We start from the raw sequence: 19,695 nt of genomic DNA on the forward strand, positions 1-19,695 counted from the left end.
AATAGATATTTTTAAAAATAATCTATTTTTTAAGCAGAACACAAAGTATCCTGCTACTCGCCTGATTTGACATAAGATACAATTCTCAAGATGTCCCTTTTTCTTGGGAGCACAGTTTCGGCCATCCTTAAACTGCTTCCTAAGTAATTTTACTGTGGTGAACCAGTACTAAATATTCACCCATGAAAGCTCATGCTCCAATACGTTTGTTAGTCTATAAGGTGCCACAGCACTCTTTGCTGCTAGTACTAAAGTACATGTAAAAGGTAATTAAACAAGTTGAACAGATGAAGTGTCACAAAGTTGGGTGTAATCATTTTAGAATGAATCTTTCCTACTAGTTCTGGCAAGTGGGTCCCAGAATCTTAATCAGTATTTTAATTAGCAGATAATATCAATTGACACGTGAAATTCCTCTTGTACAGAGGAGATATGGGAGGGTTGGTTCCTGTTCAAAAATGGAATGCAGGCTAATTAGCATTCCCCAAAAGTTTTAATAAAGCCAGGAGCTGCAATTCCATTGACATACTGCCAGCATACTTTCAGGAGGAACTAGGCCAGGCCTGGCCAACCTGAGCCTGAGAAGGAGCCAGAATTTACCAATATACATTGCCAAAGAGCCACAGTAATACATCAGCAGCCCCCTCACCCCACTCCCAGCACCTCCCACCCACTGGCAGCCCCACCAATCAGTGGCTCCCCCCACCTCCCTATCAGCTGTTTTGTGGTGTACAGAAGGAGGGGTGGGGGGGGGAGAGGAGCAAGGGCATGGCAGGCTCAGGGGAGGGAAGGGGTAGAATGGGGGCAGGACCAGTGGCAGAGCCAGGGTTTGAGCAGTGAGCCCCACCCCGGCACATTGGAAAGTTGGCACCTGTAGCTCCAGCCCTGAGTCAGTGCCTATACAAGGAGCTGCATGTGGCTCCGGAGCCACAGGTTGGCCACCCCTGGACTAGGCAATAGAACTGGTGCATTGGACAACACTCCCACTCGCACCATCTCACATTCAAGGCTGTGAAACTTGTCAATACATAGATAATGTTGCATATTGTCAGCATTTAGTGGAATACATTGTTGAATAATTTGAAAAAAATCCATTTTCTGATAGAGAATCCTTTCAATAGTATGTCCCCTTTTTTTTTTAATACACATTTTCTGTTCCCCTGTTAATGTTTATAAAGATCTTCACAAGAAAAATTAACTATGGGGAAATAAAACTAACTATACAAAGTGCTATCAGATGCACAATATGAATGAGAAAAAAAATCTAATTTCTTCCTGTTACAGTGATCGTAGAAGGGTACCTAACTATGAAGTAACAATGTCAAATCTGATTTTCAATAGATATGGTCTAATTAACCAATTAAGATTAACTGTGACTGCTGAGTTTGCCTGTAGCTGTTCCACAGTATAAAACTTGCTGGTCTGTAAAGTTAAATCCCATTCCATTTATTTTGGCTATTGAACTCCAAGCCTGGCCACTGTTCCACACATTAGTGACCTCCGGCCTCACTTGCTGACATTTACCTAGAAATGAATGAAACCACTAAAAGCAGCTTGAGATGGTGCAGAACATACCTGCTGTATAACCAGTTGATGCAAATACAGCATGCTGGTGCTGGACAAACTTCCCAGAGAATTCTGGATTGATTTCAAAATCTTGGTCCTGCTCTTCAAAGACTTCTACAGACTGGGGCTAAGATCCCCTTAGAGCTGCTTTTTCCTCATCCCTCGAGGTGAAAATCAGCAGGATTTTAGCCAAAAGCTGCTCTATGACAAGAAAGGTTTTTACTTTGTATTCCACTTGGAAGGCAAAACCACATATACACAAAGTCAGCTGTTCAAAAACACTATTAACTGAACAGCCTTTGCTGCTGGATCAAATTTCATAGAAACCTTACAGCACACTTGAGTGAACGGCCATGTAAACATCTTTTCATAATTGTTTAAAAAAAGACAATAGCACATGCTAGATTATCCAAATAACTCAAAGACCATTCTATTTTTTGTATATTTAAAGCTTAAGCACCTTCCCCACCATGGACCTTCTGTTCTACTTGGTGCAACACTGCCTGATAGACCTATCCAGTAACTGGTTCTCTTTTCTCCACCCCCACCTGTAAGAGAAAGATCCTTCACCCCAACCATCTCATTGCCTTAATACTCAAATATTTCTTCTACAGACAAGAGAAAGGGCTCTGTCGATCACTGGAGACCCATGAATATCGTCATGATGTGCAGAGGATAGGTTAAGAACAACTGTCCAAGCCAGACTGGACCAGCTCTTTAGTGGGATGTCTGGTTAAGATGAGCAGGGAACTAATTAACTCTTAGCAAAAGGAGGTTATTATTTGGATTTAAAGAACCACTCATGATTGATAACCTTTATGGGTGGGGGAAATGTTTTTGTCCTTCTTGATTCTTTATAATGTGTACACAGGAATGAGAGCTTTTCTTTGGTTTTCTGCTTCTTTTTCACCTTAGAAATATGACAGCTGCCAGGCTGACCTTCCAGTTGTGACTAACCGTTTCCTTGGCGGGCTAGAGAAATGGGGGGGGGCAAGGAGGGGGACGCTCAGCTCTTGATTGTGGGGGTGGGCGATTAAATTTTTACGCTCTTATCTCAGCTGTTTAACCCCTTAAACAAAATAAACAGCCAAAGCTTTAAAACAATTTCACTACAAATTGCTTTCCCCACAGGTTTCGCTTCGTTGGTACCTGTGAAGCCACAACCTCTCCTAGCTTGTTCTTAAGGGTATGTCTACACTTCAAGGTAAGCCCGGGGTTAGTGGGACTCAGATCAGCTAGCTGATCCATGTTAGAGAACCGTGGGCTTCAGCATCTACACTCTATTGTAATTCTAAGTTAAGAATTTTCTGACCCAGGCTCAAACCTAGTGCTCTGATGTCCACACTATAGTGCACAGACCTGAGTCAAGGTAACCATATCTCAGAGGCCCTAGCAGTGCCGCCCCCACCCCCCGAATGGGGCTGCTCTAGCTTATGGTGCAGCGGGAAAACTTTACTGCCCACCTTGCAGATTACCAGGAAGCCGCTCACTTTGCAAAAACCGTGATTGGTTCGCTCACCCTTGCAAACCCAGGAGGCTCTGTGATAAGTGTGCTTGCAGATCAGTGGTCGGAACAGAATAGATTAATGCTGACCTGAGCTGCTGCTGTTTGCCAAGTGTGGGGGCTTTCATTTTCAATAGAGTGCACTTCAGATTGCTAGGATATAGAGGACTAAGGAAGTTGTCCCTGGAATTGTGGAACACTTCCAGCTGACTCCTGTAACCCGAGTCAAGCAGGGCTACAGCTACACTACAAAGCAATAGGACTTAGACTCTGGGTCCTGGCTTGACTCGAGCTTGGACCGTCCTGGGGCCCTGGGTTTGAGCCCTGGGTTAGTGCAATTGCAGTGTAGATGCAAGGGGTGGGGTGGGGTTAGGCTCAAACATGGGCTTACATTGTAGTGTAGATAGCCTATAGGTCTTCCAGGAACTAACAACAGAGCTGAATGTGTAGTGTAAGAGTCAAGCTGAACTGCGCCACCCAAAACTTAAAAAAAATTATTATATATATATTCAGGCCTTATTTACATACACCTCATGAAGTTTAATACAGAACAAACAGTTGCATGGGCTACCTTAAGGTAAACAGTGGTTCCTATTTTTAAGCTCTTGTGCGCTGTACAGAAAGAGGAGGAAGCCAATAAGATACTGTTGGTAAGATATAAAGTGGCACGGGGAAAAGTTTCCAAACACATCTATTTTCAAAAGCAACTTAGGCACTTGGGAGCCCAAGTCTCCTTGAAAGTCAATGGGAGGTAGGAGCCTAAGTCACTTAGGTGTTTTTGAAAATTCTACCCCAATCTACCCTGACCAGGGAAAAAACATGGAAACTAGCAGCACCTTTCTATGAAGGCAGATGTATAGGGTTCTGGCTCATATGTTCCTTGGAGCATCAACAGTGCCTTGGAACTTCTAGAACCTCTATTTTTGCAATCAGAAACTTAATTTTGATGCGTCTGACGAAGTGGGTATTCACCCATGAAAGCTTATGCTCCAATATGTCTGTTAGTCTATAAGGTGCCACTGGACTCTGTTGCTTTTTACAGATCCAGACTAACCCGGCTACCCCTCTGATACTTAGCCCTGGTCTACACACACACCCTAATTCGAACTAGGGTACGCGAATTCAGCTACGTGAATAACGTAGCTGAATTCGAACTACCTTAGTTCGAAAACTTACCCGTCCAGACGGCGGGGAAGCGAAGTCCGCGGCTCGCAGGTCGACTCCAGCAACTCCTCCTGACGCGGTGGAGTACCGGAGTTCGACCTAGCGCTTCCGGAGTTCGAACTATCGCGTCTAGATCAGACGCGATAGTTCGAACTCCGAGAAGTCGAACTCCCCGCGTCGGACTGCAAGGTAAGTGTAGACCAGCCCTGAATTTTGAAACTAAATCTTAAATTCTAGGCTTTTTGGGGCAACGACTAGGTCTACTTCTGCGTTTGTAGAGCATTCAGCACAAGGAGGCTCAGCTCTGGCTGGGACCTCTCAGTACTATCATAAAAATACATTTTGGAAATTACAAGAAAATCCATGGGGAAGAATGTAAATCCTCTGAATACATGGATCTTCCCTTGTGACTGTTCCAACCTATAAATCAGGACACAGAGCTCTGAAGGAACTAGCTTTGAGGTGGAAGAGAAGTCATCACTGTAACTTTAATAAGACGACTAAGTTACGCTAGTCTGTATTCAGTCTAGTAAGAAATAACTATTTGGAAAATTCAGAAGAAAGAATGGTTTATAACAGATTTCTTAATTTGTGCGAGTGAGAGACTCGTTGAATATCTGCATTTTGGGGGTGAAAGTCACCCTTGGGCAGAGAACCAGCACAAAGAGCTACACAGTACTTAAGTCCAAGCCCTCAAGTGGTGAACAGGCCATTTGCTGGCCATCTGCACAGGGGTGACTTTCATCACCCGTTGCATTATTGAAGGCATCGAGTGAAAGAATAAGTTCAAGGGTCTGATTCTGTGAGGTGCTCAAGGCTCTCTGCTCCCATTGACAAACAGGAGTTTAAGGTGCTCAGCCCGTACAGTCAGGCCCCAATTATACTTTGTATTAAATATAATTTACTGGTACACTAAATGTATATACATTTTTATTTAAATAAAATACATCTTGCAGCACAAGAGCTTACTACAGCAATCTCCGCTATTAAATCTTAGCCAAGAAGTGGGGATTTTTTTGGTCTAAGTTATTGTGTGTGGATTAGCATGGCTATTGTACCTCGAAAGAAAAGTGTAAAAACTTGGGAGATGCTGGGTCAGGTTCTCAAACTGGCACAAGCTGGTAAAGTACCATTGACTTCTATGGTGTTACACCAATTTGCACCAGCTGAGGATCTGGCTCTGTTTTACTAAATTTATACTTGGACATTGAAACAACCCATCTATCCACAGTTGCCTGTGGAAGTGAATCCTTATTAACTAAGTTTCACAAATTTATAACAGGGAGTAAAAAAAAAAAAAAAAAAAAAGGAATCACCACTTGTCAATGGCAACCAAAAAGAAAGTGTGACCCAAAACCTGCACCCGGTGCAGGGGACCGTGTGTGAGGCTCTCAGTGTAGGCGATGTGCATTTGTGGTTAAAGACAGAGTTAAACAGAGCAGGACAGAATGTGCTATTCAAATAACATGTATTCGTTTAAAACAATATTAATACATTTGCTCAGAATTCTTTCCAGACCTTTTGAGAATATAGCTCAATATTTAAAAAAAATGTACATAACTTTCAAAGAACAATACTGATTAAAAAAAGATGATTGATGGTACCTTAAAAATACCCAACATTTCAAACTGTCTCCTGTCCAGCATTACAATTAGTGTAAGAATTCCTCCTGAAAATTATTCTTTTCACTAAACATGGGTACTGAAATTGAAGTAATTAGAAACACTATGAATGTGAAAATACCACCAATTTTCCGGAGTTTAAAAAAAGAAATCGGAACATTCTTTGGAATCACTGAGTTATCAAAAATTTGGATTTTTCTACGGTCTCTGCCCCTTCTTTTCAAACCAGTCTGTCTGTGTACAGATTTCAAGTCTTTGAGCAGTTCAATATCCATTGTCGGAAAACAGAGTCTCTGACCAGCAGGAGGCTACATTAAAGACATACTGGCATACTTTATTCATGACTTCTGCCAAAAATAAGGACTTTAGAGCATGAGACAGAATGTCCCTGTTTTAGGAGATTTTATGTACTTTGTGTATATTTCCAGTGCAAATTCTTTTTCAGCACTTGTGATAGGTGAGAGAGAAAGAAAAAAAAAAAGAGAAAGAAAGAAAGAGGAAAAAAAAAAAAAGACTCTCCTGTGGTCTTGCTTGGAGATAACCAACAGCCATAAAATGTTGAACTATTATCTATTGTTGAAGCCAGTTCCCCAGCACTGGCAAGTTGGGTTAGTTTATTAAAGATTTCATTTCTAAGATAAACAGACTATGGCGTAGCATGAAATCTGGTCACGGCTATGGTTTTGATGTGCGTATAGATTGGTTAGAGATGCTTGTCCCTTGCAGTATTGGCTGGAATCGATTAGAAATAAGTCCATGATATTTCTCCACGTGTCATGAAATGTGAGAGATCTGTCTGACTCTAGTCTGTATTTCCTGTCGACACAACGGGCAGGTCTCCAGTTGCAAGGCACACTCCATGCACAGGTCACTAAAGAAGAGAAGATCAGTTACAAATCTGAATATATGCCGATTTAAAAAAAGGAGTAGAATCAACACCATCCAGATGCTAATAAATTCCCCTCAATACAAAAATGTAATTCAACCACTGTGGAAAAAAGGTCAGCAAGATGGATTTTCCCCAGCGTGAAGGCTAGGTACTGTGTCCTCAGCTCCCACTAGAGTCAATGGAAGCTCATGAGTCTCAACTCCCCCTTCCTTGCAGGAGGCGATCAGTATCTTGCAGGATTTAGGTCCTTAATGCTGCTGAGCAATTTTTAGTGCAGTCACCCTTTAATTAATCCACAGACCAGGTATGGTTTGGACAATGGCAGTGTCAATAACTAGAGGTGACAGGGAGTTATATTCTGCACACCCACTCAATCCTCTCTCTTTCTGCTAACTGCCAACAAGAATGTCAATTCCAACAGTCGTATTATAGAAAGGTCACTAAGAGCTGGACACTTAGCTGCAAACTCATTTAAGACAGGCAATTAAAAAAACATCCTGGCAAGGACATTGTCAGTATTTAACTGCATTTGAACTGGGGACTTGGTAAAAAGATCCAAAATGCATTAAAAATCCAGTCCCATTCTTGATTTTCTCTAAACAATATTGTATTTTATTTGGAGCTTTTATACTATAGTTATCTCAAGCCACTTTCCAGATCAAGGAGTTAAATTTGGTAGTGCAGGCACTGTGAAGACACACAAAAGCAGGTCTATGCTTAGCAACAGCATACACCCGCCCCCTTGGATATTACATCTGTTTTGTGGAGGGAGATGTTGGTCAAATGACTAGTGTTTATTTATCCTGTACTCTTTTTCAAATCTTTAAAGGGACAGATCTTTTCGTGCAGGCTGGGTAGTCACCAGAGATGAGCAGAAATCGACTTTGACTGCATTTTCACACAATGTGGTGCAAACAGACAAGATCTTTGTGTTTAAATTTACCTGTGTCCACACGGTCTGAGTTCTGTGTCTGCTACCTCATCACAGCACAGCGTGCAGCAGTTCTCTCGGATACTCAGTTGTTTCAACAAAGCCAGACGTCTATGTCTGAAATAGATGTACAAGAAAAACATTTATCACTGAACTACACTCCTGAGTAATGGATCCAGGCCAATACCACATCTGCAGGTATTTTTCTCCTACACAAATTCTTTACTGTTGTTCTTAATTGACAATTAAAAACAAAATCAGTAAAAACATTCCTAAACAAACGTAAAATTATTTGGGACAGTCTAACAACCCTATTCTGGCTACGCTGTGGGGAAGAGGTGGCTAGAGTAGATGAATCAATACATCTTTTTTCCATCTCCAATTCCTATGACTTCCAAAAGTGGAACACTTCTAAAGAAAGAAAAAAAAATCTCTTATGATTTAGTTTGATTATATACACTGGTATAATAGGAATGTTTTTAAAAACATTCTCAATATGCAAAGTTTCAGAAACAATATAATATTGTAAAACTGTTTACAAGAACATAGATACAAGAGAGGGACGACAATCCAACATATCAACCAACACAAGAAGAGGAAAAAAGGCCAGGATGGAGGGGGGAAATGTATGGTGTGTTAGTATAAAGGAAATGTCCAAGGAACCAAGTTAATAAAAACATTTCTCCATATGTTTGGAGTCTAACCATGGAATTACAGCTGTATTCTCAAGTGACACCAATACCAAGGAATTTCAGGTGAGAAAAATCGATGAAAAAAGTGATAGCATTAGCTGCTGTCCAGAAGAATTGCACTAAGTAGTTGGAGGGACCTTCTACATTAGATTAAAAATGAGGAGATATAGTATGTCATTTTCTTGATAAGTTTTGAATGAACACAGGGAGGAGGCTGAAATAAGGAAACAGTCAAAAAGTGTAGGGTAAACAGTGCAGCCACATCTCTCAACACTAACAGTCACCAATGTTAATATAGAAAGGTGCCGGAGAAAAAGCATCAGAAATTTCACGGATGAAAGAAAATAATTCCTTCCAACACCAAAGAAATGATAAAACATCAGCCCTGCTCCTTCGGTGGGGCTACTAGCAAGCTGCACTCCTGTGAATTCAGTGGAACTCTGTGTGGATAGACGGTACCAATGGAGGTTCAGTCCCTTGATGATTTTTTTCACCCACTCAGCATTTGTGGGACTTTTGATACCTCTCAGAAGGAGCGTGAACTGAACTGAGAGTGCAGCTCAGCTAGAGAGCTGGGGCTCGCCAGGAGGTGAAGGGTCTTCAGGTCACTGTGATGGGCCCTACTGAATTGTGTACCCCCGGAAGGGGTTTGGTTGTACACATGCAGATTGTGTGATTCAGCTGGAGGGCTGAGTCACCAAAGACCCACCTGATGAGGGCAGTAGCTCGTGGAAGGCACTGTGAGCAGTGCAAAGCTGAAAAAAGTGCAGGCACAGGCATACCAGATAGGAAGTGCTCGTGAGGGACGAGTGGCCCAGTCACAATAACTACCTTTAGGCATAAAGTTTAAAAATTTAGGTTTTACCCCAGGTTACATGGTGAGTTACTGGCAAAGCAGGGCCACTGGTTCCCAGCACTGTGCTCTCCTGCACTGGATCACACTTTTACTGATTACCTAAAGCTAGAATTGAAAAATTTTCCTTTTTGCAGAAATGCAAAATTTATGCTGATTTTATCCGAGTAGACGTTCTGAGCATAAATTAAGCCAAAAGATGTCTTAAACTGTTCATAAATCAGGGAATTGCCAGTCCACTCCAACATCTTTCCTTGGCAGCATCTTTCATAGTAAGGAAGTATTTTTATTGAGATTAGGAGAAGAGAACAATCGCTTCAGGCTTTATAATTGCTTGCAAAGTGCTTCTACACGGCCAATGTCACAAATGAGGTCACTTTTAAGCAAGACACCAATTTTAATTAAGATCATTTTTCTTCAATTATCTTCACAGTTTATACATAGCAGGAAGTGCTTTTTACTGTGTGTATTTTAAACACTGTGGTGTTAGGTAAAATCAGTTTAATTTTAAAACTGCAACGAATACAGAAGGAAGATGGACAAAATTTAGCATGTGCTTAAGTGCTTTGTTGAAGTGGAGCCTGAAGTCTAGTCCTTGCGTGAAAGGGACATGCTAATCATGTGCTGAACTGATCACAAAGTTATTTATGTTCTGGGAGACTACAATGTTAGACCATTACACCAGAAATAAGACATATCCTGTTCAAACCGACACATCTGTATATTGTATGAATGTGGAATAACCAGGCAGAGAGAGATTACCTTGGTAAAATTATTTTCTCCTCTGCTGTCAGGAAGGCGTAATCATTAAAGGTGCTAAATTTGATTGAAGGTGAATACTTGAAAGGTTTTGCTCCAAAATTGAACTCACATTGTTGATAGGACATGAAACTAGCTGCAGCAAAAAAGCCAGATCTGCAATTTGAAGGACAGCATGAACATCAGAAAGCAATAGTACAGGCAGAGCATGCTGGACATACTCATTGGACCAGAAGCTATCCCACCCTGGAACGAGACTCCCAATACTATAATTCAGCCACTGTTATTTGGGAGAGAAACTCCAGGGCACCTGATTTTAGCAGCACATATTTTCCTTACTTGATTCTTCATTTCTGAATTTAATTAAGATATGTGAACCATGTCCATTGCCACTGTCTGCCAGAGCCTCTACTGACTGGCTACAAACAGGATAAGCTGCATCTATGTGGAAGGCAAACACATGCACCTGAGTGGGTGACAACACTATTATCTATCCAAATCAGTAGGAATAACGGTTTTGTCCAAAACGGGGCTGTCTGTTGCTGTTTGGGGAACAGGTTCAAGTGCAAAAGATTCACATCGTAACCCCCACATCTTTCCCTTATTTGCCTAGGCACAAAACTTGGGGAGCCCTGAGCAAATTAGGAGCATGCAAAAAGTTCACACATTTGAAAATAACAAAACCTTGTTTTTGTTGCTTCTCTCTCAGGGAACCAAAATCCTCAGTATTATATAGCAAGTGTTCGGTAAGTTGCTAAAATTGCACTACAGAAAGCTGTATTAAACTTAGGCTAAAGAATGTGTTTCCTCTGGCCCTTAAATCCATTTGTAAATTCACACTAATGTCATTGATTTTTAACTGCTTTCAGTGCTTTCAATAGGGAGCTCTGCTTAAAAGCAATAGCATCTATGACTGGTAAATACTGGCTTACTGTCAAACTAAACCCAGAATTTGAATTTTTTTCTTTTAACTAATGAGACCCATTATACATATTGCACTTTAATTCTTGTCTCTGTCAACATGAAAACATACTTACACAGCAGATGAAAACACTTGCTTCTCAGCGGGAAGCTGGTTTCCATTTAAATAGAAGATCATCTGCTTTTCTTGCAAATCGAGTAAAAATCCTATGGTGTCTCCTTATGTGCAAAACCAAAAATATTTTAGGATTAGGTTTCAGATATTTACGGCATTCAACCAACAAAACCAATATGTTTGGGAGTTGGAGGTGCTGATTGTTGAGGAAAGGTTAAGAAGCTGACTGAATAGCTTGGCTAAGGAGTGACTAATAGGGAACAACCTACCATTATCTGAATAAGCACTAAGGAGGGAGAAGAGTTATTTACCACAGTAAAAATGGTATAATTAGGAGGAAATTGGATGAAATTAAGGAAAGGGAGATTTAGGTTGATTTGTGCACACACAGTTACATTTAAGGAATATTAACACTGCTAAGTTAAATATTCAAAAGTTAGCAAATGCAGGCTTTAGGGTTGCCTCTTTCCATTCCCTCTCCAGGCTGGAGTATGTCCAATGCAGACAATCTTCAGGGAATTTAGCTGCTAAAAATCTAAAGAAGTCTCTACAGAGCATGTGCAAACTGAGGTATTTTAAAGATTTTACAAGTTTGGCAAATTTGGGTTGATTTTCATGTAGGTTACAGGCACATCACTAAGAAAAAAAAAAGAAAAGAAAAAGGCCACCCTCCTCCCAAATTTCAAAGTTCCTACTCCAAAGAAAGGGGCTACTATCGCTTCTCAAAGCAAAGATTGCCAGAATTTCCTCTCTTCTTTATACAGGGGCCAAACAATGTATTTCCCAAACCCTGTTCAGCAAAAATGGTTTGGCTGTTTCTGAGAAGACAGACAGATCAGCCTGAGGTAAACACCTTGCATGGAAAATTTCCACTGCAATGACTTAAGTTTGACCCAGTTATAAGCAACTGAAATCAGCGTCTTATAAAAGGAAATATTATGTGACATTAAGCTAAGGTGGCACTATCAGCATCGCCTCTAATAACCGATGGTGGTGGTAGGGATTCCCCAAAGTGAGATCTGTTAGGCTGGGGAATGTCTCCATGAGAAGTGGTGGACAGTTTCACATGACATTTAAGAAACCAGATAGTACACCAGTAAGCGTACAGTAATTCATGATCCTGTAATGGCAAGAAGTTGGCTAGATGATCTCATCTTCAGATTCTCTGAAACCGTTAATAAACTCCAAATACAGGCTATTCCTCCTGTGAGTATTCTAAAAAAGCTCTCTGGAGGAAGCAGGCTAGGATAACTGCCACAAGATGAAGAAAATACCTTCTTTCCAACAGGGATGGGAATGTGGTTTACTTCTGGCATTATACCAAATCAGCTGCCGGCAGCCATCATATGCACAGGAGTACTCGTCGTCCCCAATACCATAACCTTCCTTTAGAGAAACAAAGCACAGCATTTTAATCTGCAGTCACTCCTGTTCTGTGGGAAAGGGCTGGATGTCTATTTTTACATAACCAAATCATTCATCTAAGAAGTTCAATTTTATTATATTCTATTTTCTCTCTCTCACTTACACCCACACACCCCTCATTCAGTATCATTTCCTTACTCTTCTTTCAACCTAAAAATGCGTCAGAACTACACAGCTCTTCATATGAAGGCATATTTACTTTTTTCTCCTCCAAAATCCTTTGGAAGAGATACTTTCAAGGTCAAATGGATTTTACTCCTTTAAATAAAAAAAATTAGGAGTGAATTTAATGCTCATGAAAGATGAAAGTCTAATAGCATTAACTGAACCAGCCTACAGCCTGGGCTGCACTAGTGGGGGGTTCGAACGAAGATATGCAACTTCAGCTACGCTATGTGCGTAGCTAAAGTCGAAGTATCTTAGTTCAACTTACCTGGCTGTCCTCACAGCGGCGAGTCGATTGCCGCGACTCCCCCGTTGTCTCCACTTACTCCTCCTGCCTAGGTGGGAGTACGGACATAGATTCGCGGATCGATTTATCGTGTCCAGATGAGACACGATAAATCGATCCCCGATACATCGAACACTACCCGCAGCTCTGACCATGCACCTCATTTCTGATCTATGTTCAGCAGACAGAATGACTCAGGGCATTTACTGGGTAACATAGCATGACCAAAGTGGTGTTTGCAATGTTCCACACAATTTTTGTATTATCATTTACCCAGGTGTTACAATGTTTCCCAGGGGTCAGAGAGGGAGTATGGTCTGGGGGGATAGTGCCCAAGACTGCAAGTCAGGAGTTATGGGGTTTATTTGTGACTCTGCCAGCAACTTGTTGGGAGACACTGAACCTCTGGGCCTCAGGTCCTCCACACTTGTAAAATAGGGCTAAAGCTTGCCTACCTCCTAGGGGCGTTGTAAGGATCAGTGTCTGCAAAGTGCTTTGAGCTCCCTGAATGAAAGGGACGATACATTTTATATGTTAACTAATACCTGATATATTATCTTTACAACAAGCCTAGGTATCTAAACAACAACATTTTACTTGTTTTCTCCACAATGCCACCGCTCATCTAACCGAAGCTACTCTCAAACTCAAGAGCTGAGAGAACTTGAGACAATGACAAGTTATATTAGTTATTTTCAAATAAAGGAAGTGGCTGCCAGCACCAAGACTGTGGGAAAAACACAACGCCCTCTGTTGCCCTTCTCTCTCACTAACAAATCCAAAGACTGTTCTATAAAAAGCTTCCCACAGACTCCTCACTAAACCCATTTGGAGGCAAGCAGTAACTGAACGCAATATCCCTCAATGTGCCAGAAAGCCACCTCCCCTCGTTGACGAGGAGGAACCAATTAGCAGCATGGAAGAAGAGACTAGTTTCTGCTTGCTCTATGGGATTTGATAATGGCAGAGATGCCCGTACTCCTCCAACAATGCAAGTTTCACAGGTCCCAAATTATAGCTAACTTCAGTCAATTTTCAAGGGTTAACGAGATAAATGGCCCCAAATACATTACAAATAAACTTGTTCAACTTGACAAACATTAGTCCAGCTGAGATGCCGGAAGTACAGGCTTTAATAAAAAAGCTGAAAAATAAAATAAAGCAGCGAGAGATGATCAAATTACAGCAGAAATGCTTAAAATACTTGATACCAGCATCCTAACAAAACAGAGAGCTGCTTAATGAAGTTTGGGAAAAAGAGACCTCTCCTCACCAAGAGAAACATGGAATAATTGTCAGAATATTCCAAAAAGATTAATTTTACTAATTGTAACAACTGGAGAGGAGAGTTACACTACTCTCTGCAGCGCTGTATCTCCCTGGCTACAGCGCTGGCTGTACTCCACCTCGGCCTGGGGAATAACGACTGCAGCGCTGCTCCACCAGTGTGGCCACCAAAAGTGCTGTTATTGGCCTCCAGAGGTATCGGAGGTATCCCAGAATGCCTGTTCAGCCACTCTGCTCATCAGTTCGACCTGTACTGCCCTGGCCTCAGGTGACCCGCCCTTTAAATGCCCCGGGAATTTTAAAAATCCCCTTCCTGTTTGCACTCCACACCTGGCTGAGCAATCAGTGAATCTTTCCAGGTGATCATGCCTCCATGCGCCAAATGAGCCCCAGCATGGAGCAATGGCGAGTTGCTGGACCTCATCAGTGTTTGGGGGGAGGAAGCTGTGCAGTCCCAGCTGCGCTCCAGCCGTAGGAATTACGATACCTATGGGCAGATATCAAGGGCCATGCTGGAAAGGGGCCATGACCGGGACGCGCTGCAGTGCAGGGTTAAAGTGAAGGAGCTGCGGAGTGCCTATTGCAAAGCCCGCGAGGGAAACAGCCGCTCCGGCGCTGCAAAAACGGCAGGTCGTGGGAGCAAAGAGCTGGACGCGATACTTGGGGGTGACCCCACCACCAATCCGAGGACCACGATGGACACTTCAGAGCGGGGGGGGGGGGGGAAGGAAGAGGAGGAGGAAACCGAGAGTGAGGGTACTGGGGTCGGGGGAGACACCCCGGAGTCCCTGGAGGCATGCAGCCAGGAGCTCTTCTCAAGCCAGGAGGAAGGTAGCCAGTCGCAGCAGCTGGTACTTGGTGGAGGACAAACAGAGGAGCGGGTTCCCAGTAAGCGGCTTTTATTTTCAGGATGGAAATTTTTCGGGAGAGGAGGGAGGGTTCTGCATGCATGCATGCCTAGATGTGGAAAAGCGAGGGGTGGGGGGACCATTGCTGCACACAGGCAAGCTGCATAGGGGCCAGGAAGGAATCCGCATTGCTGTAGAAGACCCTCCCGCTCTTCCCAGGTGACCCGCAGCAGCGAGATATCTTCCAGGATCAACTCCTGTGGAAAATGTTGGGAGACTGTTCAGTGCAGATGCCCCCTGTAGCTGTTCGCTGTCCCCAACGCACAGAAACCCCTGCACAGCCCTGAAGCAATCAGTCCCCCTTACTCACCATTTCGGGGCTCCTGTGGGTTATGTGCGCTCTCTTTGGTATGGGAAAATTATGCTACTGTGAAGAATGTTACTCCTTCACTGTGTGGGAATAACTGTCTGAGATATAAACAATGCTGCCTCTGTTAAGTGTTGCCTTTTTTGCCTTTCCACAAGCAACCTTGAGTTCTCAGCTGCCCGTGTTATCAACAGCTCAAAGACTCCAAAACCTCCGGAAAAAGCCATGAAAAAGCAAAGACGACCTGCTGCAAGCAGTTATGGATCACTCTGCCAGAGAGAATCAAAAAGTGCAGGACTGGAGGGAAAGGGAAAGCAGGATCCGCTAGAAAAATGCAGCGGCCAGGAAGGCACAAAACAGCTGATAAGCATCCTGGCGCGCCAAGCGGACTCTATCCAGGCGCTCGTAGCCATGCAGGCAGAGCACTACTGTGCCGGCGCCCACCCCCTGGCCCAAACCTCTTTCCCTTGTGCCCCACTGTCAGCTCAAAACTCCCTTCCCCAGCATCCAGGTTCTTACTTACCACCACCAGCTGCCTCCAACACCTGTACGTTCACCAACCAGCCCTGAGAACTATGACCCTTACCCTCTGCACTCAACCCCCATCACCATGCCGTATAGGCATCCTGAAGTGCAGCAGTCATTGCACAGCACTCCAGATAGGACATATTCAAACCTGTGACTGCACAGTTCCCCACCCCACCCCCCTGCCCTTTTAGGTTCCCAAAATGTTGTGTGTCTGTCAATAAAGTTATTTTCTTTTCAATAAATGAATTCTTGGCTTTGAAAACAGTCTTTATTATTGCAGAAAGTCAAAGATACCTTAGCCCAGGAAAGAAACAGGCACTGCAAATCAGCTTAGGAAAAACAGATTCCTACTAACATTGTAACCACTGCATTTCACTCCCGTGCAAGGCACCAAACATTACTGTTGGTTTTCAGCCTCTAATTCCTCCCTCAAGGCATCCCTAATCCTTGTAGCCCTGTGCTGGGCCTCTCTAGTAGCCCTGCAGTCTGGCTGTGCAAATTCAGCCTCCAGGCGTTGAACCTCGGAGGTCCATGCCTGACTGAATCTTTCACCCTTCCCTTCACAATTATGATGGAGGGTACAGCACGCGGATATAACCGCGGGGATGCTGCTTTCCCCCCAAGTCTAGCTTCCCATACAGAGATCGCCAACGCCCCTTTAAACGGCCAAAAGCACACTCCACAGTCATTCGGCACCGGCTCAGCCAGTAGTTGAACCGGTCCTTGCTCCTGTCAAGCTTCCCTGTATACGGTTTCATGAGCCACGGCATTAACGGGTAAGCGGGGTCTCCAAGGATCACAATGGGCATTTCAACGTCCCCTACTGTGATCTTCCGGTCTGGGAAAAAAGTCCCGGCCTGCAGCTTCCTGAACAGGCCAGTGTTCTGAAAGATGCATGTGTCATGCACCTTTCCAGGCCAGCCTGCGTTAATGTCAATGAAATGCCCACGGTGATCCACAAGCGCCTGGAGAACCATAGAGAAATACCCCTTCCGATTAACGTACTCGGATGCTAGGTGGGGCGGTGCCAGAATAGGAATATGCGTCCCATCTATCGCCCCTCCACAGTTAGGGAAACCCATATGTGCAAAGCCATCCACAATGTCCTGCACGTTCTCCAGAGTCATGGTTCTTCTTAGCAGGATCCGATTAATGGCCCTGCAAACTTGCATCAACACGATTCCAACGGTCGACTTTCCCACTCCAAACTGGTTCCCGACCGATCGGTAGCTGTCTGGAGTTGCCAGCTTCCAGATTGCAATAGCCACCTGCTTCTCCACCGTCAGGGCAGCTCTCAATCTCGTGTCCTTGCGCCGCAGGGTGGGGTCGAGCTCAGCACACAGTCCCATGAAAGTGGCTTTTCTCATCTGAAAGTTCTGCAGCCACTGCTTGTCATCCCAGACTTCCATGACGATGTGATTCCACCACTCAGTGCTTGTTTCCCGAGCCCAAAAGCGGTGTTCCACGGTGCTGAGCATTTCCATGAATGCCACAAGCAATTTTGTGTCATACGTGTCAGGCGACTCGCTATCATCGTCAGACTCCTCATCACTTTGTATCTTAAGGAATAGCTCAACTGCCAAACGTGATGTGCTGGCGAGACTCGTCAGCATACTCCTCAGCAGTTCAAGCTCCATTTCCCACTGAAATTGCGCTGCACAGAAACCGTTGAGAAAGATGGCGCCAAACGTTGAGGGAAACACAGGGATTGCTGGGATGTGAAGCGATGCATCACGGGGCGTTGGGACAGGAAGCAGAATGACCCGCACCCTCCGCTCCCTTCCCACAACCCACGGCGCCAAAATGGGACGAGATGCTCTGTGGGATAGCTGCCCATAATGCACCACTCCCAACACCGCTGCAAATGCTGCAAATGTGGCCACACTCCAGCGCTTTCCCTACACAGCTGTACAAAGACAGCTTTAACTCCCAGCACTGCACACCTGCAAGTGTAGCCAAGCCCTTAGAGAAGAACAGGCTGGATTCAAGCCCAAGAGATCCTGTGTAGGTCAGATATTCACACGAAGGACCACAGAAGAATATCTAAAATGGGAAGCTCCCTTCTTCATCAATTGATTTTCAAGAAGCATTTGATAAGCTGCACTAACATACATTGTGGAACATTGTTCAGTCCTATAGAATCCCAGCTAAAGTCATCAGGACCACGTAGAGATGTGAAGTGCTCTATAAAAGTGAACAATCAGACAGAGTAGTTAACTGTTGACATTTGTGAAACAGGGCTGCATTGTATCTCCACTGTTTGCTGTAGACTGGATAACAAAGGGCTTGGCTACACTGGAGAGTTGCAGCGCTGGTGGTGGGTTTACAGCGCTGCAACTTACTCACTGTCCACACTTGCAAGGCACATACAGCGCTGCATCTCCCTGGCTGCAGCGCTGGCTGTACTCCTGCTCTGCCTCGGGTATAACTATTGCAGCACTGGTGATGCAGCGCTGCTCCGCCAGTGTGGCCACCAAAAGCGCTGTAATTGGCCTCCAGAATTTTCCCATGCTTTTAACTAAAGAACTCTCTTTGTTTTGTTATGATGCCTCTCTTTGTTTTGTTGTGAACTCGGGGCTCCCAGAGCTGCTTATCTAAAAAACAAACACAGCTCCTGTTTGCTGTGAATGAGGCAGGCAGGGGGATGAATGTCTACAGCTAGTGTTTGCTTGAGGAGAGAAACAGCACGGCGGGGGCGGGGGGGAGGAAAGGGAGTCCGTTGAAGCAGCTGCTTATCTGGTCTGCAGGCTATTTGCATTTAAGAGTGAATGAGGGGTCGGGGAAATGGTCAGAATTTGCAAGGCAGGGAGCTGACACAGTGGGAGCATGAACGAGGAGGTGAGAGGAGCCGAGGGTTGCACGGATATCGCCTTGGGCAAACTTAAAAGAAAGGAAGGGATCGGAACTTGCAAGGCAAAATCCAAAAATCCACTCTCTCTCCCCCCGCACGCTCCCTGTCACACTCCACCCCACCCCCTCTTTTGAAAAGCATGTTGCAGCCACTTGAACGCTGGGATAGCTGCCCATAATGCACCACTCCCAACACCGCGGCAAATGCTGCAAATGTGGCCACACTGCAGCACTGGTAGCTGTCAGTGTGGCCACACTCCAGCGCTTTCCCTACACAGCTGTACAAAGACAGCTGTAACTCCCAGCGCTGCACAGCTGCAAGTGTAGCCAAGCCCAAAGAAGTGTATTAATAAAAACAAACACGGGTACAGCATGGCTAGATGGCTAATGCCTAGATGACCTTGACGATATTGTGGTACTGAGCAGCACCCCCAAAAATTTACAAATAAAGACAGACAACTTGGCAAAAACAGCCGGCTAAGCATGGCTCAAAATTAGTTATGCTAAAACAAATATCCTTGAAAGCCAGATGTCAAGTGCTAACATCACAACAGAAATCAAAAACAGGGTGGATAAAAATCAATGATTAAAAAAAAAACAAAACAAAACTGGAATTTTTTTTATTTAAATCGGATTTTTTTGATTAAATTATTTTTGAGGAAAAACCTAATTAAAGATAGTTTTAATTAAGATACATGATAGCTCAAAGATATCTCATCATGGAATAGAGATTATAAATTCTAATTCTATAGTATGAGACAATATATAATGTAATTTTTACAAAACTTTTCTTAAATTAGTTCCAATAGTTCATGGATTAGGGACCCAATTTTATGAGGTTCCAGAGGGTTCTGTACAGATTTTGGTTAATCTTTTTATCTACCCAATGGGACTCAGTGCTCAGTCTAGAAGATACCATCAGA

General features: G+C 43.7%; 1 protein-coding gene across 2 annotated transcripts in view; it reads right to left on the reverse strand.

Annotated features, from left to right (window-relative positions):
- Positions 1–5,216: 5,216 nt before the first annotated feature.
- Positions 5,217–19,695, reverse strand: part of RSPRY1 (ring finger and SPRY domain containing 1) — a 59,697-nt gene continuing 45,218 nt past the window's right edge. For both annotated transcript variants that reach the window (XM_044987087.1, XM_044987088.1), the window contains exons 11-15: positions 12,291–12,402; positions 11,018–11,120; positions 9,984–10,136; positions 7,689–7,793; positions 5,217–6,727 (exon numbers count right to left, since the gene is read on the reverse strand). In XM_044987087.1, the coding sequence (XP_044843022.1) occupies positions 6,631–6,727; positions 7,689–7,793; positions 9,984–10,136; positions 11,018–11,120; positions 12,291–12,402 (570 nt within the window). In that variant the 3' untranslated portion in view covers positions 5,217–6,630. The remainder of the gene's footprint in view (positions 6,728–7,688; positions 7,794–9,983; positions 10,137–11,017; positions 11,121–12,290; positions 12,403–19,695) is intronic.

This window comes from Mauremys mutica, chromosome 14 (genome assembly GCF_020497125.1).
Source record: "Mauremys mutica isolate MM-2020 ecotype Southern chromosome 14, ASM2049712v1, whole genome shotgun sequence".
Taxonomy (NCBI): Eukaryota; Metazoa; Chordata; order Testudines; family Geoemydidae; genus Mauremys; species Mauremys mutica.